General features: G+C 42.7%; 1 protein-coding gene across 15 annotated transcripts in view; it reads right to left on the bottom strand.

Annotated features, from left to right (window-relative positions):
- The window catches only part of MYO18A (myosin XVIIIA), a 449,667-nt gene that overhangs the window by 376,815 nt on the left and 48,254 nt on the right, over nt 1-24,598 (bottom strand). For 14 of the 15 annotated variants that reach the window (XM_077480380.1, XM_077480382.1, XM_077480383.1 and 11 more), the window contains exon 2: nt 4,307-5,428. In XM_077480380.1, the coding sequence (XP_077336506.1) occupies nt 4,307-5,326 (1,020 nt within the window). In that variant the 5' untranslated portion in view covers nt 5,327-5,428. Of the gene's footprint in view, nt 1-4,306; nt 5,429-21,149; nt 21,168-24,598 lie in introns of those variants that run through there. The other variant, XM_077480370.1, reaches the window with a different exon arrangement.

The following is a 24,598-nucleotide window of genomic DNA, read 5'->3' as shown; positions in this document are numbered from 1 at the left end:
AATTTTGCTGCAATTTGCATTTTTACATATTTTTTTGGCCAATTTGTTGTTGGGTAGATTAAAAAAACACAAATTGCTTCAAAAACGCATTATTACATGCTTTTCTGCAGCTTCTCCATTGAAGTATATTGAACCAAAAAAACAAAATAGCACCGTTTTGCGTTAAAAAAAAAAAAGTCCTCGTCTTTTCCAAATACGCAGCAGCTGAAAAAAATCATGGATGTGAACGTGTCCCATAGGAAACCATGTAAATGAACTGTAGTGTTTCTGCAAAAAAGCACTAAAAACAGAGGTGTGACCCAGGCCCGATATGTTTAGTAACATAATGGGGTTAAAAAACTAAAATTAGTACAAAGAGCAAATAATCGCTACTGTAAGGGGTTAATTTTTTACTATGGGACAGTGAAAGTAATGTTTACAGTAGCGATTTGCTCTTTTTGTACTATAAAGGGCTAATTTTAGTTTTTTGTTAACCCCATTATGTTAGTGGCCGATTATTCGATTATGAAAATAGTAATCGATTAATCTCATAATCGATTAGTTGTCGATTAATCGATTCGTTGTTTCAGCCCTACTTGGATCTGAAGTTCGAAGGAGCTGGGCTGAAATCTCTTCGCAACATCCTCTCCACAGCCTTTCTCCCATGCTACCTCTGTATTTTCAGCAGAATGAGAAAAGACAGGATTTGTACTAGTAAATACCCTGGCATGCACAGGCTCGAGCTCATGATCAGTAAAATTAGAAAAAATTAAAGGTAGCCGAAGAAAACTAAACCAGAGGACACAACTGAACTGAATTCAGTATGGAAGGGCAGAGCTTGTAAAGGTGTCAGATAATGAACAGTCGATAAAATATTTACATCCTGCCACTATATATATGCAGCAAATAGCATAGCAAGGATAAGGATGACTGACTGTCACTTTCAAAAATAACCCAGCAACAGGAAGCTCCCATATCTGACAGAATCACAAAAGCTGGCACTCAATGGATAATTTTAGCGTACATAACAGCTTGACATACCTCAAATTAAAGACAAAAAAAGAAAAAAAGAAAGAAAAGAAAAGCTTCTAAGCACCAGTTTGCCTGCGGGCATATAGGAATACTTCTCAGGATTACACCCAAACTGCAAGAACATTTGTTAACACAGACTTCAAAGCAACAGTTTATATGAAGCATGCTGCAATAGATGCAAAAATTGGTATACCAATTAAATCATTTTCATATGTTTACCCAAAATTGAAAAGGTTTTCTTGAGCATGTGCACAAATAAAAGTACTTGAAAACATCTACAGAAGTGTCTCATCATTAGTGCAACTTAATGCAAAGTTATCAACTGGACATCCGTTTTCAATATGGATTCCATAAACTCAAAAAGAAATGTTACATAGATACTTTTGAGCAATTAGGCTGAATTGCTTAGATTAATCTAGTTTAGGTCCACACTGACTTTCCCAACACATGCAGTGAGGTGGACCAAGGAACTCCCACCCACCTTTGCTGAGACAATGTTAGGACAGCAGGACTCTCCGCTGTCAGATCAGCAGCTGCAGGCGACAGCCTGCAGTTGCTCATCTACAAATGTTTTCCAACATTCCCATCTAGCTAGCGATCAACAGATGGATCAAGATTTGGCTAGTCCTTGTTCAACTGGCTGAATTTAAATTCATCTATGGCCATCATTATACTTAAATGGTCAGACCACACAAAATCCAACAGTGAATCAGGGAACCTGTACATTGACCTAAACGGACAAACATTTTGCTAGACAGCTCGCTACCTCTGCTACTGATGCTTATTTTCCATTCATTCCCCGCTGGCCCATTCTCCTACCAGAATCCCTTTTGTAAGGCTGCATTCACACCTGAGCTTTTCAAAGGTGCGCGGTTTTACAGCGTTTTTACCACGATTTTGCCACATTTTTTCAGCGATTACAGGCAGAAAAATGCCTGTAATCTGCCCAAAGAAGTGTATTTTTTTGAGCTTAGGATGTTTTTCAGGTGACAAAATGCTCAGATGTGAACATGTGCCATTGAAATGAATGGGATTTTGCCTGCTGGGAGTTTTTCGGGTGTTTTTTTCAGGCATTGTATGAGCTGAAAACGCTCAGGTGTGAATGCAGCCCAAGTTTCAGCTTGGCTTTGGGTTTGGGTTTCAGCTTACGCAAGGTTAGGAACCCTTTCATTGCCCCCTTGAGCCTGGCATTTGGATGCTCAAACGCAGGTATTCCATGGGGCTTTGGCAAGTGAATTGGATGTAGGAAGGAAATTACCGCCAATAGGAGAGGGTATCCAGAAACTTTTGTCCTAAATGGGTAAAATACAGATTTGCTTCAAGACAAAAGCAGGCAACGTACTATATAACACATTTTGTTCAGTATTATTCTTGGTCACATTGTTATGAGCCATGTGACCGACACAAGGTAACCACAAAATTTCCCAGTGGATATGGAAAAATACAATACAAATTATTAGTTGTGCTGCCCAAGTCTGACTAGTTGGAATCCCCACAAACAGCAATAATCAGAACGTCTCCATTTCAATAAAAACTTTCCTGGGTTCTGCTAGTGAAAGCCTTTACAATTTCTATAGTATAACCAGAGCTTCAACCTGCAGTAGCTGCTCTGTGTATTGTAAGAGGACACTGATCAGTTCCAGTTCTCCCAACTGCTGGCTGCATGCATCAGCTGAGGCCATATGCACAGAAAACAGAGAACTGAAAGGGTTATCGGTTACACGAATTGTCACATAACTCAGATTATCCTATGGATTCCAACATTTATTCTATCAAGAAAATGGATACGTGCAACACGCCAAGTCTTAGAAACCCTTGGCTATCATTTTCAGTTTTGCTGTTATGCATATGGTTTTATTTTCCCTTATTCTGTGACTTTTGTTATATTAATGGGAAACTCCAGCAGTAACTAGGGAGAGAAAGGTTTAGTGGTGGTGTGTGTGTGTGTGTGTGTGTGTGTGTGTGTGTGTGTGTGTGTGTGTGTTGTCATATTGGAATTTGAAAACGGAACTCATAGTGAGTCCGGAATCACAATCTCAGCCTGCTGCTGTAGTAAACGTGAAGGATGTGATTTACACCAGTGACTGTCAGGAATCAGAAGACTACACTACTGAATTTTCAAATATCTAGTTAGGAAGATATGTAAAAAAAAAAGCTTTTTTTCATTTTTTTTTTGGATTTGTAGAGTGTGGAAGGGCTGAAAACCTTATGCGTATTCTATAGTCAAAATCACACAATACTGTAGGTCAAGTGCGAAAAAAGATACCAAACATCACAATTACTTTCTTCAAACTAGGAATTCATATTATAGCTAGATACTGTAGAATAGCACTACTGTGCTACTTAAAAAATGCTGAACTGTAAAAGTTGTACATATAAAACCCACATTGTTTCCTTGCAATAAAAATAATTTCCATCTACACATCACAAGACGATCAATAGACGTTCGTGCAGCGCATTTCACGTGAATGCAGAACTAACTACAGACAAAGATAGCAAAACATAAAAAAAACAAAAACAAAAAAAAAAAACACAAATGTAGAAGCTTTAAAACTCATAGCAATCAAGCAACTCGCATTTTTCTAAAACATGTTCAGATATGTCATAGACACTAGACAGAAGTTCAATCATGTATGCATAGATCATCTAAAACATTCGTAACAGATTGGTCAATAGATATTCAAACTCGTACTGCACAAATGTGTAGGTCTGTGCTCTCAACAGACCCATCCAGACACCAGCCTGTTTTGGAAGAACAATTTCTATAGGTCAGAAAAATCCAGGAATGCCAATTGACTACTACGATTCACAAGAATGCCTATAAGCATCCAATTAATAGGTACCTTTAGAAAATTTGATATTACGTTCTACAGGAAAAATTCCTATATGAATCCAGTTTAACTAATCACAAGCTATAAGTAACATATTTCGACCCAAAATACACAGGGCCGAGGAACCCTAAAGCATGGTAAAGCAATCACTAAAACAGTGTTCCATCTGCAGATATATAGAGAAGACACACAAGATAGATGTCATGCTTTTAATGGTCAATTATATATATTTCAGAAACGTGGAAAACAATTCCGACCAAAACCAAGAATACACTGATAAAGAAGAAATAATAAATAGGAGGAAAATACAGGCAAACTTTTCTTTAAGAGGTTTCTCAATAATAACCACTCGGGACAAATGGGCTGCATTATTATAATGACTGCAGTACCTTGGAATACTAGGAAGACATCTCAAAATGTTAAGAAAACAAAGCATTAGAAAAGCTCGGTAGTACAATACTTACTTCACTAGCCTCTTTCCGTAGACCTTTACTGCTCCTCAACCAGCTTCTGCTTAGCTCACTCAATTCAGGAATGGGCTGAACTTTCAACCTCACTGTATCTCCAGACTGGCGGATCATCTCCACAATTTCATCTCTAGATTTATTCTCCACATTACGACCATTTATTTCCACCAATCGGTCACCAGGAACCAAGCCCAATGCAAGGTCTTTTGTACCAGCACCTGGCTCTGCAAAGTGGACAACTCTCCTATACACTTGCCCTTCAGGTGCCCTGTCTAACATAGTTGTCCTACGTAGCGAAAAGCCAAAATCTCCAGTGTTTCTTCTCTGAAGCTCCAGTTCTCTAGGTACCGGGGCCTGTGGTGGGAGCACAGAAGGCAACCTCAAATCGGCTGGGAAGGTTTTCCCCACTACTTCTGGGACTTTGACAACATTCGGACTGCTGTTTGATGGGATCACCAGCACTGAAGGCACAGAGTGTTGATTGATTTGTGCATCAAATGCTCTGATTTCAACCTGTGGGGAAGGAGCAGCAGAATTCTCTGAAGGGGTGGAAGTTTCAGACAGACTTTCATCTTTGCTCTTTTGAGAGAAGGAGAATCTTTTGACCATTTGTGCCACTCCAGTAGAATTTTGTTTAGCCAGAGAACCAAACTTAGCAGCACGCTGAAGTACACTACCCTTAAAGGTCTCTTCAGTCTTCAAGTCATCACTGGAGCTGGCAGTACTGAGGTGTCCAGAATCATAGAGGGCACTTCCTCGATTGCTGACATTATCTGAGTCAATGTCCGTAAGGTTAAGCTCAGAACTGCTAGCTACCTTAATGGGTATAGGATTAGATATTTCCAGTTTGGTCTTCGAGTCCCTTTTAGATGAACGATTAAGGTTAAAAAATCCTCTCCTCATACTCATCTCTTCCAGGCTTTTCAGCTCTGCGGCCGACATCCTCTCTTTCTTTTCTTTCTTTTTCTCCTTTCTGATTCCATCCTTCTCTTTATCCTTTTTCATCAAGTTGAACATGTTGAAATGTCTTTATAAAACGCAATGTGCAGAATCTGAAACCTGCTGCCGATCAAAATGCTCCTTCTGATGTTTCTCCAAGGCTCATAGATAAATATTGCTCTAGAAAAAAAAGAAGAAGGAGAGACCACAATGAGATAAGAATGACTTCATGGATGGTTAAACAGAGGAATACTGCTGAAACTGACCCAGATGCTGCCACTAACAATAGTACAGTATTTCCATTGTGTGCCTGCAGAAGATACTTATTGGAGCTAAATATGAGTATGCCCACTTATGTACGCAATTAAAGCGATTCCATTTAAACTGAAACACACTTTAATAAAAAGCAATGCATTCATTATTTCTTCAAATACATTTATATGTTAAAAACACAATATGAATGTTTCTTCTTTACAGCAAGGCACATGAGGCCTTTATGTCAGAATTTCAAGCACACTACTAAATACAGAACTGAAAACACATACAAATGGTCTAACCTTCCAGAATATTTGTAACTATTTTCAAGTGCTCTTTTGACTCGCACACACCTGCCAGGCCATATATAAACAGAGTGTAACAATGCAATTCAGTTCTAGCGGCATGTTATGGTAGCACCAATGTGGTATGCAATGGAGTCTGCTTGGCTCACAGCGCTGACACTAGGCACGCCCAATCTAATTTCTCATGTGTAGAGGGATTAGGGGAAATCGGGAAATATATATGATATATATTTTATTATTATAGATATATATATTTATATTATCATTATCATTTATAGCAGCAGTACTTAAAATAAAGTGTAGCTCCAATCAAACTGCTAAACACACACGCGGCTATATGCTTGACCTGCCAATCCAATTTTATACAGTGAATCCTAGATTTTACAGACATTTTTACACTACACAGCCAAACAAATGAGAAATGTAGTTCCTAATTCTAACTTCTCAATTCAACAAGTACAGCTTCCTATGTCACCTGCTTTCAGCACGGTTATTGGGCAGGGAGTCAACCCTCATGCAAGCATCATACTTTATGAGCTAATGTAGGAAAATAATGGTAAACCAGGGAGTGGTAGTGCCATCAGAGTCATTTCACTGAACAGCTGAGGTGTGTAATCACAGGAATAACTGAGCAAAAATTACAAATCCTTTGTCAGGTACAACAGTAAACAACCTTTTTTTTTTTCTCTTTCTCCCTTTATGGACCTTGCTTTGTGCACTGGTCCAAATCATTTGTTTTTCAGGGATTAGGTTTGGTCCCTTAATTCCAGTGAAGGGAACTCTTAAAGAGGAAGTACTTCCTCTTTCATTCCTCTTTCATTCCTACTTCCTCTTTCATTCCCTGCAAAGGCAAAGCATAATGGACTACTATGCATCGCATAGTAGCCCATTATGTGTCACTTACCTGACACAGGAGCCAGCGATGTCACCGCTGTCCCCTGTAGTCCGGCGCATCCATCTTTTCGGTGGGGTCTCACAGCTCCGCCGCTGTCATTCGGCGGAGCCGCGATGACGTCACTCCCGCGCATGCGCACGGGAGCCGACACGAGCGGCAGCTCCATTGTTGGAAATGCCACGCTCAGTGCGCCTGCGCACCGCTGTCTACAGCGCATGCGCCATAGACAGAGGTGCCTGTCTTCAGGCAAATATCTCCGAAACCGTATAGGTTTAGGAGATATTTCTTGGACCTACAGGTAAGCCTTAATCTAGGTTTACCTGTAGGTCAAAGTGGTTTGTAAGGGTTTACAACCACTTTAAGGCATCAGCGTACCAAGACATTTTGGACAATTTCATGCGCCCAACTTTGTGGCAACAGTTTGGGGATGGCCCTTCCTGTTCAAACATGACTACGCACCAGTGCACAAAGCAAGGTCCATAAAAGACATGGATGAGAAAGTTTGGAGTGGAGGAACTTGACTGGCCTGCACAGAGTCATATCCTCAACTTGACAGAACACCTTTGGATTGAATTAGATCGGAGACTGCGAACCAGGCCTTCACGTACAATATCGGTGCCTGACCTCACAAATGTGCTTCTGGAAGAATGGTCAAACATTCCCATAGACACTCCTAAACCTTGTGGACAGCTTTCCCAGAAGAATTGAAGCTGTTATAGCTGCAAAGGGTGGGCCAACTCAATATTGAACCCTACAGACGAAGACTGGGATCCCTTTAAAGTTCATGTGTGTGTAAAGGCAGGGGTCCCAATACTTTTGACAATATACTGCAAGTCTACCCACATGAGGATTTGGATAGTAGTCAGATCAAAAATAAAGTGGAGGAATTCAGACCAAAATCCCTGTCTCTAGGGGCAAGTTCAGAACATGCAGGTAGCCAGCCGAATCACCAATACACCACTAAGCAATTAGGGGAAATGTTAGGATATATTTTATGTAATCTCTCTGGTGTGAGGTAAACTCTATGCAGTATTTTAAATTGTATCAACCTGTACCTGGCAGAAATCAACTGGAGAAAAGCATAGTCCTATATATCCTCCCAGTCCTCTCCAACCAGTTCCGGCACCTCCACCTGCCATTTAGAACGTGACCGTTCCAGACCAAAATGTATAGAAGGCAACAAGGCCTTGAAAATATTGGACAGGGGTTTAGTTAGGAAATCATCTCTCAAAAATGATTCAACCCTGGATGGAGTCAGATCTAGTGCAAACACCCCAAATTGAGATTTATGCACATGGTAGAGCTGCAGGTATCTGAAAAATAGGGGTTAGGAAGATTATTGCTTTAATTTATCAAATAAGACTTCAGAGAGCCAATTTCGCAGATGTGTTTGAAGTACCTCACATCCTTGGATGCCCAAAGAGAAGAGTCTGGTACTGAAGAGAAAAATTAAATCTGGAAGAGTAGGATTCGGCCAGAAAGTATAGGGATGCCTACATCTAAGAGCACTGGTCAATCTGGAATTAGCCTAGATCAATGCCCTAATTACTGCCCTCATAGAAGGTGAAACAGAAGGAGGAACATTAGCACCCCTATAAAGGTCATTCCTTAGTGCCACGTATGAACCCAGGAGGCATTGGAGTCATATGACATCAGCCAATTGTGTGCATGAGTGAGGATAGCAGCCAAAAAGTAAGCAAGCAAATCAGGGAATGCCAAGCCCCCTTGAGGCCAGGGAGTTGGATGAGCAGACAAGCGAAATCTAGGGGGGTTGGAATCCCAAAAAAAAGCACAAAGGCCAATTAATTAAATGGTTTGAATAGTGATCTAGGAATCCACACAGGGGTTGTTTGGGTACATAGAGCAATGGATGAAGTATTTTCACCAGGTTAATCCTGCCAATCAGAGACAATGACCGATTCCCCCATGCCTATAACTTCTGTTTCATGAGTTGCAATAATAGGAATAAGTTTGAGTATTTTTCATCTTCCCTAATATTGCTGACTTTTGTCAATTAAATATTGAAAAGTGTCTGTCCAATTTAGGGGTAGATTTGGGTGGACTACTGGGCATGTCCTGGGGTCAATAGGGAAAAAAATAAAAATAAAAAATAAAATCGAGTACTTATCCTAATTTACCCGCAGTCCAGAAAAGTTTGGAAATTGGGAGAAGAGCCTAAGGGCTTTCATGAGCAACAGCCCCAGATCACTGAGATGGATAACAAGATCATCCGCACACATCACTAGTTTTTTTTCTATGGGGCCTACTCATATCCCAACCACCTATCCAGAGTGCCTTGACACTGAAGCAATGGGTTCCATCATCAGTGCAAATAGGGCCCAGGAGAGGGGACAACCCTGCCTCATCCTCCGCCCTATTAAAAAGGGAGAAGAGAGCTCCCCTCTATTTTAATTTGCAATATTGGAGATTTGTATAATACCTTGATCCATCTGCGTAAAAAAAACAGGTCAAACCCTAGTATGTCCAAAACAGAAACTATGTATCACCAGTAAACAGAATCAAAAGCTCTTGAAATTATGGGTCACCAGTACTCTAGTATCAGAGTCAACTGAGGGCAACTGTAAGTGTGTAAAAACTCTACAAAGATCAACACCAGGCAAAAACCCAATCTGATCTATGTTAATCAGGGAGGGAAGGACTTTCATCAACCTGGTGGCCAGGACCGGTCTCAATATTTTAAAGTGCAGTTCAATAACGACATGGGCCGATATGATAAGATGTTCCTCCCTGTTGACCTTTTCTCTTCTCAATAGTGTACAGAGGTCACTGCATCGCACATCACATGGCTGCACACCAAAGAAACCAGTTCTGTGCATTTTTTCAGAAAATGTCTACAGGCAACAGCTCGCCTGACATCAAATTATCTATACACCACTTACTTTAGATTCCCATCCAAAGATGGACACAGGAGACACAAATTTATCTTCTACCACAGAGTATTAACATTCTTTCACTACAAGGGGGTTTCCTAAACGGCTGCCTTTACAGTGACATCAAACAGAGAACAGGCCAGGAAAATCCAATTAAACCTCCTACACATGTTTTTCATGATGAGCCGATAAACTGGTAAACCTCTTTTCAGCAGATTTTCATCTGATTAAGAACTATGATAAGCAATATGTATCTTTTCATTGAATAGCACATTTGATATGGTTTTGTTTATTTAAAAGTAGAAGTAGAAGAGCATACATGTGTGACGCTGGTGCGTATGAATTCTTTCAGGGTCAATGACACCACTATGGATGCCAGTGGAATAATGTCACTGTTTTAAAAGGATAAGTTCACATTTACAAAAAAATATATATTAATAAATGCATATTTTTTGTATAAAAATGCATTATTATTTTTTATTAGGGACCTGTAAAGCATTGTACCCACAATCAGCAGAATGTGGGTGTAATGGCACCATCCTGAAGACTGTCTGTATAGCCATACCTCTGATACACTCTGACAGCACCCTGGTAGTTCATTGAGAGAACTACAAGCTGACAGCCATAAAGGCTGCTGGAACATGTAATTTTCCCATTCACGGAATCAGTTTTTTTTTGTTTTGTTTTTTAAGATTGTGACAGCGAGTGGGGAGAGACGATCCCCTGCTCGCTGTCAAAACGGAGACTCGGGGTGTCAGCCGATGCATTTGTAACAGGTGAACTTATCCTTTAAAGCGTTTGTTACCCCAACATTTTATTTTCCTGATATGTGCCTGCTGTACCATGTATTTGAATGAGAAAGGATCCTGTTCTCCTTGTATTGCTTCCTTTACGTGAAATCCCTGGTGTTCCTGCTAGCCCCCTTGCTTTCCTAATAAAAACTGACCACACTAAGCATGAGAGCACATCATGGTCCATTCTCTAGCTATGCTGGGAACTCAGTGTACTCTCCTTCAAAGATCACGCTTGACCTGACACGCTCCCACTGCACAGCCATTCACTGGAAAGCTCAGTGAGACACACTCGCCGGTGCTTTGCAGTTAAGTGACTGTGGGAAAAAAGTTTATACAGAGATAGATTAGCAACTACATGTAGAAAATATGAGCAGTGGGGAGTCATTACTTATTAGCTTGAATACATGCACACTGCATTTTGGCACACTGTACCTCATCTCTTGCCAGCACATTTTTCCACTGCACTGCATAGAAGTCACAAAATGTCATTTGTTGACATTTCAATACAGGAAAAAAAGAAAAAAAGAAAAAAAAAAAAAAAAAAAAACAGTACACAGTGCCTTGAATTGTAACACAAGGTAATACCCCTCACTGTCATTACACAATGGGCACCAGCTCGCATGTTTTAGCATGCAGACTGGTGTGAACAAACCCTGAGGACAAATAGGATGAAAGAGTGATCATCTAATCAACCATACTTGTGTCTGTGCAGCCGCTGCATCCTAAGGCCTCATTCAGACAAGGCGGATCCGCTTGCACGGAGTCCACTGGCTCAGTGGGAGATCTCTCCGTTGATCTCCGCAGAGCCGGCGGATGACAGGTCCCTCTCTGCTCACTGAGCGGGAAGGGGCTTGTCGAGCGACGCTGGATTCTACAGAGAGATCAGATGAAAAACGGACAGCATGTCCGTTTTCATCAGATCTCACCAGATCCGATAGCGACTGATCTGGACATAGGGCCATCCATCTGTTTTTAGCGGATCGGACATGTCACCGCTGACATCCATCGCTCCATAGACCAGCATGGAGCGCCCGTTCAAGTCCACTGTCAAAACTGACAGGCGGACCTGAACGGTCCGACAGTGAGAAAGGGGCCTAATAGACTTCAATGGGCTGCATCTTCAGCATCTGGAGGTTAGAGACACCATACTGGCCTCTGTGCCCGCATTAAAGAGGCCAATAGGAGGACATAACAAAACCAGCTGCAATAATCAGCTTCAACTCAGAGTTCCCCCTTTGCAGTCCTTTTTTTTTTCTGCCGCTAGTTGTCCTCAGTCTGATGGCCAGCATCATGCAACGCGCTTCCTCTGAGTCCAGGTCATCTTAGACCCGCCCCGGTCTGTAACTGACAGTGAAGGAGAAGCAGTACAGCGGGTTCATCTCATCTCTCGATCACTCTACTCTTCCTATCAGCATGCCATTTGTCCTTTGAATGGATTTTTCTCTTTGTGCTGCTTCTTTCTCTCACACTCCAGCCCTGCTGTACAGGAACTGCAGGAGACAACAGGCCAAATTCAGGTACTTCCATTTCTTGTATATACAAAAATACATGTTTCACACTGCATGCAGCGCTTTTTTTTCTGCATCAAAAAAGCATGGAAAGTAGGATATATGGGTTCCAAAGGCATAATTCACACCAGTGCAGTGCGGTCCAGTGCATCTCAGCTCCAGAAAAAATAAAGTACAACATTAAAGTACAACATTTTCTTTTTCTTGCACAGAACTGTACTGGAACGTGGTAAAAAGCATAAAAAAAAATGCATCAAAACACGCCACACCCCAGTACAGTTAAAAAATAAAATAAATAAGAAGGCATCTGTAATGCATCCAGAAATTACAAAATGCAAAAAAAATTGCTTAAAATTGTGCATGCAGAACAGAATTCAGAATGGATCTGGAGGAGGTTTTGTGGCATGAAGGGACATTTAATGATAAATGAATGATTACAGAGCTGTATTCATCGGTGTCTTTATTTCTGCCTATAGTCCTGCTTTACATTTCTATCACAAACGATTAGGTATTAAAAGTAAACACAGGTTTACCCAATTAAAGCAGAGTTCCACCCAAAAATTGAACTTCCGTTTTAAGTGAAGGTGACCCCCTGACATACCACATTTGGCATGTCATTTTTTTTGGGGGGGGGGGGGGCAGATATCCTCTTTTTTAGGGGCATCCAGCTCCCACTTCCTCCCAGGGCTCCACGGAGCCGGAAGCAAGTTCACCTTTCCCTCCGTGCAATCTTCTGGGACACATCACAGGTCCCAGACGATTGCCCGCGCAGCGCGGCTCACGCATGGACAGTGCGTACACAGCCAGGCACCCACAGTCAATGCCAGCTCCTGAGGAAAGGAGCGGGGCTTTGTTTGCCTGCATCACTGGACCGTGGGACAGGTGAGTGTCCGATTATTAAAAGTCAGCACCTACACTTTTTGTAGCTTCTGACATTTATATGGGAGGAACTCCGCTTTAACTATAATTCACTTTGCTAGGGCTCGGTTCACACCTATGTGAGTGTGCCGGCCACGTTTGCTTGGACACAGCAGCCTATTAATTTTGAATGGGGTGCTGTGCCTGCGTTTTCCACAGAAAAAGGTGCATGCACTTGTTTCAAAGCGCGGCCCGACTGGGAAAGTGCATGGTCATTTTGACTCTGCCATCCCTGCATACGGTTTTTACATGTGTGGGGGTGGCATTCAGAATAAATGGCAGCCCCATGCATTTTCTCACAGCAGCGCCTTTTCACCGTGGGTATCACACAGCATCTACTCATTCGGTAAACATGGTCAAACCCACTGTCTATATTACAACACAGTATTGTTGTGCGGTATTGTGTATACAAGCCCCAACAATGAGCTTATTTTCTACCATTTGGTCTGTTAAAAAAAGCTTTATTAAAGTCTAAATTTAATAATTGCAAAATGTATGTTCATCATAATCAGAAATTACCCCGCACTGGTTAACAGACCAGACCACAGAATGATTACATTATGAAATTTTCTTCAACCACCGGTTAAATTTATGTGTGTTGCCATCCTATAACAGGACTTAGGCTAGCCATACATTATAAAATTTAATTGTGCAATTTTGAATTCCCTTTTGATAAAAACCATATAATATATGAGGTCATACCTAAACACTTTTCATTTGTATGCAATCAGACAGGTCCTTGGACTACATACAGTAGTTGAAGGTAGATCCAAGGGAAATGCTGTATAATGTATGGCCAGCCTAAAGCTTGCTAGACACTGGTATTTTTTCTTACATTCAGCCAGCGGGCTGAACAAAAAACAAAAACAAGAAAAAAAACAGATTCCTTTATTCCACACAAGCCCCATCAGAACACTGTATTCTGACACCAGCTCATTGTATTCTGACAGATCAACTTCTGTTGAGCAGAGACTACCACACACGGTTCGAAATTCATCTGAACCTAGCTGAACCAGGGCATTTCTGGCAGATCAACAGGTATTTTTCTGTACTTGCAGGGTCTTTTAATCCCGGTTCACACACATGCGATGTGGGAACCAGTGCGATTCCTGTGCGGGTTCCTGCATAGCATATAATTTGCAGGCAGTTCACCCTGCCCTTTGCGAACCGCTACGGGTGTCATCAGAAAGTTAATGACACCCCCAGATCAGTTCACAGATCGCAGGGTGAACACCCAGGAGATCCGATTCCAGTGCGGACCAAAAAAAAAAGAGCCCTGCACCATTTTGGTGTGAATACGATGGCATGTAATTGGTATGGCTGAATTCACATCGCACAGACATCACATGTGATCTGCATAGCAATGTGGTGCGAATCACATGCGATGTCTGTGATCCCAGCCTATAGGTCAGCTCACAGAGCTTTCACACTAAACTGAAGCAGTTTAGTGTGCAGGCAGCTGCCCATTTCGGCTGCAGTGAACCAGCGGTAGGAGGCGATGTGATGTACATTTCAGCGCATCACACAGTTCCCTTTTCTTTTTCCTCTCTTTTTTGGCAACTATACTTTAAGTGCACTAAGTGACACTACATTTATGTCACTGCACAGCAGCTCAGTGAGTTGTGCTACTGTGCAGTGACATGCAGAGCCTTCCTGTGCACTGCAATAATATGCAGCACATCTGCATTTTATCCCTACACTGCACCTCTGAGCTGTGTTACAGTGTGAACTGGGCCACATAGAGTGATAGAGAACAGTTGTTTTCTACTGTATATGTCTCCCCAGCAGGTATTGGCGGTCTCCCAGTGCATAAAAACACTGGGGACCACATTAGGAGTACACAGACACTAGTATAAAACGTGGTGAATGTGCATGTATTGCATAGATGTACGGATTTTTTTTTTCCTGCCCCGACATACACTAAAAACATGTCTTGTGTTGAATGCACTACAACACTTTTTTATTGGACATGCACTATTTTTTTTCCATGGTTCTCATCTGGGATTGCATGCACTATCAAGGTGTGCCATGCAAAGAGAAATTACCAGTGTAAGGCCCCATTCACCACTGAGCGTTTTGTAGCTTGAAGTCCGAAGCTACAAAACGCTTGGGGAGAAAAAAATCCATTATTCTCTATGGAGATGGTTCACATCTCCACTCCAAGTTGCCTGAAGCTCAAACAAGTTCTGGACCCTTTTTTGTCACTGGAATCGGGCAGATTTGGGCGTTTTTGGAGCAGGAAGCAGGTGACAAAATCTAAAAACAAACATAGCAACAAATGATGAAAGAGATTATATTTTTTCCTATTGCAAAAAATAAAAAAACACACACACTAAAAGCTCAAAAAACGCCGGGAAATGCTGTATGCAAACATGCAAATACGCGTGTCAAAACGCTGGATAAAACTCAGGTGTGATTGGGGCCTTAATGAGGCCTTATTATAGTACAACCATAAAAACCAAGTATAAAACAGCAGTCACCCACAAATTTCTACATGATGCCAACCAACTGCTCTTGGGGTAGAACAATTACTGGGAAGGTCATAAAGCCAGTCCCTAATGCCATTTTCCACTCTAGCAGGGTACACACAGGCCGAATGTCGGGAGACAACGGCCAGTTAAAAAAAAAAAAAAAATTAAAAATGTGCAGCATTCGGCCGGCTTCTGTCGGACGTGCATGCTGGAAAACCATCGATCAGCACTTTCAGCCAATGGCAGACAGCGCTGATCGAAGTGTTCTGGTGGGGGGGGGGGGGGCGTCCCTCTATCCGAACACAACAGCTCAGCAGAGAAGATTGCTGGACTAACTTTGCATGGTTAGTACAGCAGCTCCGACTGAGCTGACAGTTTGTTTTTTTTCGTTCAATTTGCGGCGCTGAATGAAAAAAAAAAAACACAAATAGTGTGTACCAGGCCTAAGCGGCCCCGACAGTGGCTCTACCCCTTCTGATCAGAGCTGATCATTTCTACGCACATCTGACCATCCTCCCAGGTCTATGGACACCTTTGTGTGACTCTTCTATAAACAGCTTGTGTGTGAGCAGACAGAAGCATGGGTTGGAAAGTTAGAAACCCAGCCAGGCAGATTAGTGGTTACATTGTTTACTCCATCTACTGTACAGGGAGCCACACTAGCGGGCGGGTGTTTATTATGCAGAGACGGCCTTTTGTAAACAGACAAACAAGAGACACTCAGATATAAGAGGCCATTAGTATGTGGTGACTACAAAGATCTTTCCATCGCAATTTGGAAACTGAAGATAACACGACCAAAGAACAAAAAAAAAAAAAAAAACCCGTCTCCCCCTATCCCCTGAGGTTATGACTGTAAATCCACAGGACCCTTGAACCTGAAGTGCCTGCTCCCAATGAAAAATATAATAGCAGCCAATCAAAATGAATCTTATTTTTTTTGGACTTCAGTAAAGAGAAATACAATTAGTTGTTATGGATTAGAGCCCATTCACACATGTGCGACTTATCATGCAACCTTGAACATGACAAGTCGCAGACCATTGTTTGCATCGGTACTCGTTCAGATCAATGCCACGTAAAAGTTGCAGCGATTATGAAAGGTGCTGGCACTACTTTGGTCCAGAGAATGTAAGCCGGATCAAAGTCACACCAAAAGTCGCTTCAAAGTCACGCACCGGAGTCACACTGGAAATCATCACATTTGGAGATGTGCTAATGTGAATGGAGCGTTACTGTATTTGTTTTCATTTCAAGAACTGAAAAAAAAAAAAAAAATGCATCAATAAAGAGGGAAATGTATTAAAAAGCATTGGGGTTCCTTGTTCGAATCACAACCAATACACTACCTGCATGGAGTTTGCATGTTCTCCCTGCACTCCCAAAAGATATGTTGGCAGATTAAAAAGAGGGAGTCGGCCGGGAGTCTGCGTTTTTTTTTTTTTTTTTTTTAAAAGCCAGCAGCTACAAATACTGCAGCTGCTGACTTTTAAAATAAGGACACTTACCCGCCCAGCGCACCCGCGATGTCGGCACCCAAAGCCGATCTCTCGATCGTCTCTCGGGTGCTGCCGCCGCCATCTTGGGTATGGGAATCAGGAAGTGGAGCCTTTCGGCTTCATTTCCCGGTTACCTACTGCGCATGTGCGAGTCGCGCTGCGCAATAAGAATGGACCCGCTGCCTCTGGGATCTGTGTGTTTCCCAGCAGGCAGCGGGGGACTTTCGGAAAGGGGCGTAATCTACGCCCCTTTCCGCAGAGAACTATCCCGGAAGTGGGTGCAGATACCTGTACTGTACAGGTACCTGCACCCCCCTCCCCCCTGAAAGGTGCCAATTGTGGCGCCGGAGGGGGGGAGGGTTCCAATGAGCGGAAGGTCCACTTTAGGGTGGACCTCCGCTTTAACTGGCTCCAGTCTAAAACTAGCCCTAGCATGTGTATATGTGTGAGATAGGGACTTTACATCAGGGTTTCTCAACCAGGGTTCCATGGAACCCTTGGGTTCCTCCAGGCGTTTCTAGGGGTTCCTTGAGCATTGAGCGATTTCTGGCTCTCAGATAAGTTCCCTCTGGCACCATTGCTCTTTTTAGCGATCTGTAAGGTGCCAATTCATCCCAACGTCCACAAGTGTAAGGAGCATTCTTCCGACTGACCATCACACTAGTGTACAATGAATTTTAGATATAGTAATTTTTAGCAGGGATTCCCTAAGATCAGAAACTTATTTCAATGGTTCCTCGGTCTTCAAAAGGTTGAGAAAGTCTGCATTAGATTGTAAGCTCCTTGAGGGCAGAGACGTATGCGATTGCGCAACATGAAAAGCGCAAATTGTTGGCACTATAGACATATCTGTATCAAATAAATAATGACAGGTAACAAAAGGATAATGTTAACCAAAACAGGCATGGCACAATCTCCATTAAGCCCCGGTTCACACCATGAATTGCACAGGAACGTGTTGTGCAATCCTGTTTGATTCATAGCAGTGCGATTTGAGCCCATTCACCCTGAAATAGCTCAAAGGAAAGTGCATGCACTACTTCTGAAAAAGCACTGCAATCGGATCATATGGTACTAATGTACCACACGATCCAGAGCAGGCAAACACTGCATTTGTAACCTGCATTTGGGGTGTCATTAACATTGCCACCCACAGGAGATCTGCAGTGTGGGAAACACGCACAGATCGCAGGTTTCCTACACCACAGTCTAGCCTAAAATCACACGCACGGTGAAAAATAACCAACACTGCTTTCATGTTTTAAGCTGCTATAGAAAAAATGATGTCTGGAAACTGGTTATTCAGGGAAACCAACACTTTCTTCAGGTTTCTAGAAATCCGACGCCAAGGCAAGATTCATATAGAAAGAGTATCACGTGCCTGTGATCAGTTTGTGCCACGTTTGCTCTCCTGGTGGACCCCATGCTAACGAAGGGTCTCCAATGGCAATACCCAACAAATGCAAACCGGTTTATCTAGCTTGGGGGGCACCAGATGCATGAGGCAAGCATGCCCTCAGTGACTCTGTCAACCTAAAAAGTTAAAATGGTAAGGCTTCTCCTCCACATATCGTACAGATAGAAAACAATGTGACCCTTTCACAGGAAGCATATGAGTGGCAGGATCACCAGGTGAAAAACAAAAAGAGCCTATAAAAGAAAACTAATGCAACCATCACAAAAAACGGTTAAACTGCAATATATTACATTTTTGCTTTTCAATTTAGATATGCTTTAAGCTGCATTCACACCTAAGCCTTCTGTGAACACATGTTGTGCTTGTGGTGAAATTTATTGTGAATGGTACCCCAAACGCGGCAAGCAGATGCAACACCCAAAAAGTTGCATAAGCTTCTTTGGCACGTTTGAGACATGTAGGGCAGTCCATTGAAATGAATGGGCTGCCCCACAGGTGTAGCTTCCCGTCAGCACCACCCAGATCCCCAAAAAATAATAAAAAATACATTTTATGATCATCTATGAACTATGATTAGTTGTCAAATATTTTCATAATCAATTAATAGGCCAGCCAATTAGTTGGCCCGCATACAGAATTCATAATTTGTTACATATCAGGAAATACCGTGCATCACACATACAGCTCAGTACACCATCCATACATGTCAGTAAGTGCCTGAGAACTTGTGAATGTGTGAGGAGCAATGTCTCATGGGACATGTAGTCTTGGGCAGAAAGTAAGTGGTTCCAAAAGGCAGAAGTTTTTTTTTTTCCTTGCTTTAATTTGCAGCTTGCTATTGGTGCAATCTGAAGGCAGGAGAAGCCAGAAGCATCGATGAAGGACCCCAGAAGAGGAGAATCAGGGCTGTTCTGTGCAAACCATTGCACGGAGCAGGTTGTTTAAAAAAAAAAAAAAAAAATCACTTTAAGGCTGGGTTCACACTGAAGCGATGCGGGAACGCCGCGAATCCGCGGCGGGTTCCCGCATCGCATGCCTCCCGCTGGCAGTTCACACTGCCCTATGCGGAATGCTGGGAGTGTCAGTGAAACCTTAATGACACCCCCAGATCAGTTTGCATATCGCAGTGCGATCTGCAAACTCGGACAGGAATCGGATCGCATGGTGTGAACACCCATGCGATCCGATTCTGCTGCGGACCAAAAAAAGGGTCCTGTGCGAGTTTGGAGCGGGTGCGATGCGAATTCAGCCATACTATCTGTATGGCTGAACTCGCATTGCACAGAGATCGGATGTGATTTGCACTGCAGTGCTGTGCGAATCACATCCGGGTCTCCCAGCCGCAGCAGTGTGAACCCAGCCTAAAGACTGTGTGGCGGGAAGATCAGCATCTGAAGGTGGAGGCTGATAGACTGGAGGTAATAGAAGGCATTACAATTACATTTAAACTAAACGTTTACCAGTATTGTTCATTATATTTAAAATGACCATATCCATGAAAAAGAAATTAGGGAGATTTATATCTTCCTTCCACCCTTCATGTCTGACTCCTAGTTAAAATGCCCATATAGCCTATTTCTGGGTGTAATGTGTGTGTATATTATATTTAATTTACTCACTGTTTCACGGTATAAATGAACCCCATATCGTAGTGATATCTGCTTTTTGTGTACTATAAGGGGCTAATTTTAGGGTTTTTTTTTTTACCCAATGATGAGAGGCGATACAAAAAATAAATAAATAAAAAGCATGCTGCTGCTACTAAACGTCTTAGGCCTGGTTCACACCTATGCGTTTTTCGGTGCTTTTTACTGAAACGCACTACAGTTCATTCAACATGGTTTCCTATGGGACACGTTCCCATATTACCTGATTAATCAGAACAATAAAAATCGGCCAACTAATCGAGTATAAATATCATCGTTAGTTGCAGCCCTAGTTACGACACCAGCCATTGGATGGTTTGACAGTTTGGTTAAGAGCACAACCAATAGGAGCGTTACATTTCCGGCACGTGCTGTAAACAAAACTATTTTATGGATGGGTTTACTTCCGCTTTAAGGTTAGCCATACATGTAGTTTTCTCTATTTAAAATCGCATGGAAGAAAGAATCTTTCATGTAGTGTAGGTTAATGCATTTGAACAGCCGACACGCACAGCTGTCACTATACCCGAACAATCACTGTATCTGAATTGTATCTGTAACTAAATGTAGTCACAGTTTGTACACAAATTTTCCACCCAGTGTCTTGACTAGAGTTGCCACCTCATCCCTTTAAACCAGTGGTCATCAACCCAGTCCTCAAGGCTCACTAACAGGCCAGGTTTTATGTATTACCTTGGGGGGATAGAGACTAGAATACTGCAATCACTGAGCAGCAAATTAGTCACCTGTGATGTATTTCAGTTATCTTGCAAACCTGGCCTGTTAGTGTTAGTTAGCCCTGAGGACAGGGTTGATGATCAATGCTTTAAACCTAAACACATATGAATTACACAGGTTCTGAAGCTAATTTAATGCAGATAAGGCACCAACTAAGTTTAATTACCACCTTAAATCAGCCACAGAACCTGTGTAATTAATAGGTGTCCGTTTTTAAATGGATGAGGTGGCAATCCTAGTCTTGATTATTAAAAAAATAAAATGGAGCCAGTTGGTCCTGAGAGATGTCCACCGGTAGTTAAAATTTTGACGGATTCTGCAGCAATTAGCCAAAACTCGTTCCATGTAGGATTAAATTGCTTTGTCCTCACAGGGACACGGGCAACGTTCAGCACACACAAATACAACGGGTAACCATGAAGGCCACCATGGCTCTGCCAGTACCGCTATTCTGCTGGAAGTCAGCACCAGTAGCTTTAGATCCGAGCCATACACAGCACAGAAAAGGTTAACACAGCATGCACACACACCAAGCAAATAGTAAGGAAAGGTGTTCCTACTTACTGATCAGTCACATTCCTGTCCAGGAGGAAGCAAACACACACACACCTTAGGGTGAGGGGAGGCAGCTGAGTCGGTTAGTGAATGGTCAGGACTGAGCCTTACAGACAGTGTCTCCCCCCCTCAGCCAAGACCACCAGCCAGGCTTTGTTCCCAGACAAACCACACCCTCGCCTCCTCACCGCTTCTCACTTTATTTGGGGGCTTCTCAGCCTTCTGTCTATAGAATCCATTGAGTGCATTTTCCACTCCTCAGGTGGTTCTATCCCCCTCCCTCCTCCTCCGCGCTTTTCTTTATTATTTTTATTCAGAACTTAACACCGTCTCAATTATTCATGAAAGGAAGCAGCCGGCTGGTTGCAACAAAAGCATCCTGCACAAAGAGCTCTGGCAGGCTCAGAGCTGTCAGTTCTAGAAAGCCGGCCTTGTGCTTTCCAGACCTCAGGAACACAAACATGGCTCGTGTGTGGAAGGGCTGAGGGGGAGAGCGGGAACACATGGCTGTGGAGGGGTCAGCTGAGCTATGACAGGCAGCTTCAGGTCACTAGCTCATCAGGTCACTGTCCCTTCCAGCAATGTGACACCATTCACAAAAAAAATCATGGCCGCTTCTAGGCCAGCACAGCACATGTGTGGACACCAAGAGCGCCTTTATTGTTAGATTTCCCTAGACTTTTTTTTTTTTTTTTCCCCTCAGATGAAATGAATTTGCGATGGAATATTGTAAATAAGGCACAACAACATTCCAACAGTGCTTTCAGGATGGATTAGGCCCCTTTCACACGGGCCACTGTTCTGCCGCTGTTAAAACCATGTTTTGTTATTTTGAAATTCAGAGAATCCTGGCACAGCATTCACTTGCAGTTGTACATTGCGATTAGCTGCGTTTACGTGCGTTGGAACATTCTTGCCATTTCTGATGTGCTCCCTGTTTTTCTTTCCTTGTTGCCACTGCTATCTGCAGGAGAAATAGTACACTGCGATTACATGCAGTTGTGTGAAGATAGCTGCTCTAAATTGTTCCTGGACGCAATCAACTTTATTTTTTCTATCTGCACAAAACTGCATGTAATGAAACCGTCGCTAAACGCAGTGTGTGAATGGGGCCATTGGAAAGCATTATGCGCATTTAGCTGCGGTAGGTATCTGCACAAATCTGCATGTAACGAAACCGTCGCTAAACGCAGTGTGTGAATGGGGCCATTGGAAAGCATTATGCGCATTTAGCTGCGGTAGGTAACTTTATCCATCTGCAGCTAAAAGCAAAATTCTATCTGCCCGTGTGAAAGGGGCCTTAAAGCGCAACTCTACGATTTAGTCTTAAAATTTTAGCCCAGCAAGGGTTAAAATAAAAAAAAAACAAACACATACAACACACCTAGTTCATTAACTGCATGTCTGACATCAATCTATCTTTAGGGCCCCATTCGCACGTTGCATGTTTATGGAACGCCACAATTTTGAATGGGCCTCCCTCCCCTCAAAAGACATGCCAAAGAAGAACATGTACCAAATTTTGTTTGGTGTTGTGCATTTTCCAACAATTTGTGTATTTTGTCGCACGACAAATGCAGCAAAAATCGCATCGCGTTTGGGGTACCATTAAGAAATAACAGCACTGTAAGAGTGTTGCACATTTTGCCTGCGATACTAATATGCCTTAGGGGTCTGTTCACACCACTATTCAACTCCCATGCAAAGACAGGGTAATTTGCTTTGTGTCCTATGTGTTCAGTTCACACTGCCTCACTGCAGTAGTGTGTACTGGAAATAAAATAAAAAAAGAAGTACATGCTGCCTAAGTGCCCTGTTCACACGCAGGCATGATGCGATGAAAAATAAAAATAAAAAAAGACTGCGTGCACTACTTTGCAGCCGGCATACTGAACTGTAGGAGATTTCTGACATTTCAATAAAGTTTCATAGTAAGGTTGAAAAAAATAAATAAAAATAAAAGACACCAGTCCATCCAGTTCAACCTGAGTGAGTATCTACAATTGTCCCTATCCCTGTACATTACACACTCACATCTGTCCCTACCCTCAAGGAGACCACAATCCAAGGTCCCCATTCATATACTAGGGCCAATTTTGGACAGAAGCCAATTAACCTACCTGCCTGTCTTTGGATTGTGGGAGGAAACCCACGCAGGCACAGGGAGAATACATGCAAACTCCAGGCAGGTAGTATCGTGGTTGGGATTTGAACCAGCGACCCTTCTTGCTGCTAGGCGAGAGTGCTAACCACTACACCACTGTGCTGCCCCTTCCTTAAGTTCATAAAATAAAAATACTCCTCAATCGGGTGCCCCCCCACAGAGAGCGGCTTTCCCTGGGGGCACCGGTGTGGGGGCGCTTACGAGTCCCACTGCTGTGTCCATTGACAGGCAGCAGAAACTCGGCCCTGCCCCCGGCTCCTGTGTTACTGGATTTGATTGACAGTAGCGGGAGCCAATGGCTCCCACTGCTATCAATCTATCCAAAGAAGACCCAAGACAGCGGCTGTAGTTGCTGGGCTTGTGCACATCACCGGAACAATCAGGTACAGGTAAGAAAAAGGGAGGCTCTGGGGGCAGCTGCACGATTTTACACCTTTTTAAAAGTGCACCACGCCCGCAGCACAATGGTGTGAAGAGTTCCATAGGATTTAAAAAGGGATTTTTGTTCCACTTTTTAAACACCAAAAGGCAAAAAAGGCAAAAACTGATCAGTGTGAAAGGGCCCTTATTAAAAGTTAAATCTAGTTAGTTACACTTGCAGTTTGAACCACACAGTTCAGCAGATTTTTTACAACCTCGATGCTGCAAAAGGCAGCCATAGAAGGGGAATACACATGCGGTGCAAAAATGATCCCCAGTGGGCAAAACTGCAAAAATTAGCATTGCTTTTGTATTTGGTGGGTGCTGCAAAAATTAGGGTCTGGAAACCACTGTGGATTGCATCAAAAGGCTTGCACACATTATACAATTTTTGTTCAATTTCCTTTAGATTTACCTTTAACTATGTACTGCAAGGGCCTGCCAGATTGCATACATTTGAAGGGGTTTAGATTTGACCTCATATTATATGGTTTTGGTAAATCTAAAGGCAAGTTGTACAAGAGAATTGTATAGTGTGTAGGCCCCCCTCTTCACAACTGTAAATGAGCCCTTCAAAAAGGAATTCATGCAATACATTGTACTAGCACACTGTCCTGTTCCCTTTACAGCAAAAATTGCAGTATAACACGGTCTGTTAATGTGAACAAGCCCTTAGGCCAGTTCAGTAGGGACCGAGATTCAGTCAGTCAATGTATAGGCAGGCTGAATGGACCCCATCGTTCGATTTGGGTACAACCAGCCGGTCAGATTTTTTTTTTTACGTTTTGATGAACACTGCCGGCTACAACCGCTAGCAGCAATCATTGTGTTCTGCCTGCCAGGAAGGCTCCCTGCCAGCAGAACACAACAGTTC

Source organism: Lithobates pipiens, unplaced genomic scaffold (assembly GCF_037356315.1).
Source record: "Lithobates pipiens isolate NorthernLeopardFrog02 unplaced genomic scaffold, aLitPip1_a1.2 Scaffold_16, whole genome shotgun sequence".
Classification (NCBI taxonomy): domain Eukaryota; kingdom Metazoa; phylum Chordata; class Amphibia; order Anura; family Ranidae; genus Lithobates; species Lithobates pipiens.
The sequence above is the reverse complement of the archived record's forward strand: the minus strand, read 5'-3'. Positions and strand labels throughout refer to the sequence as shown.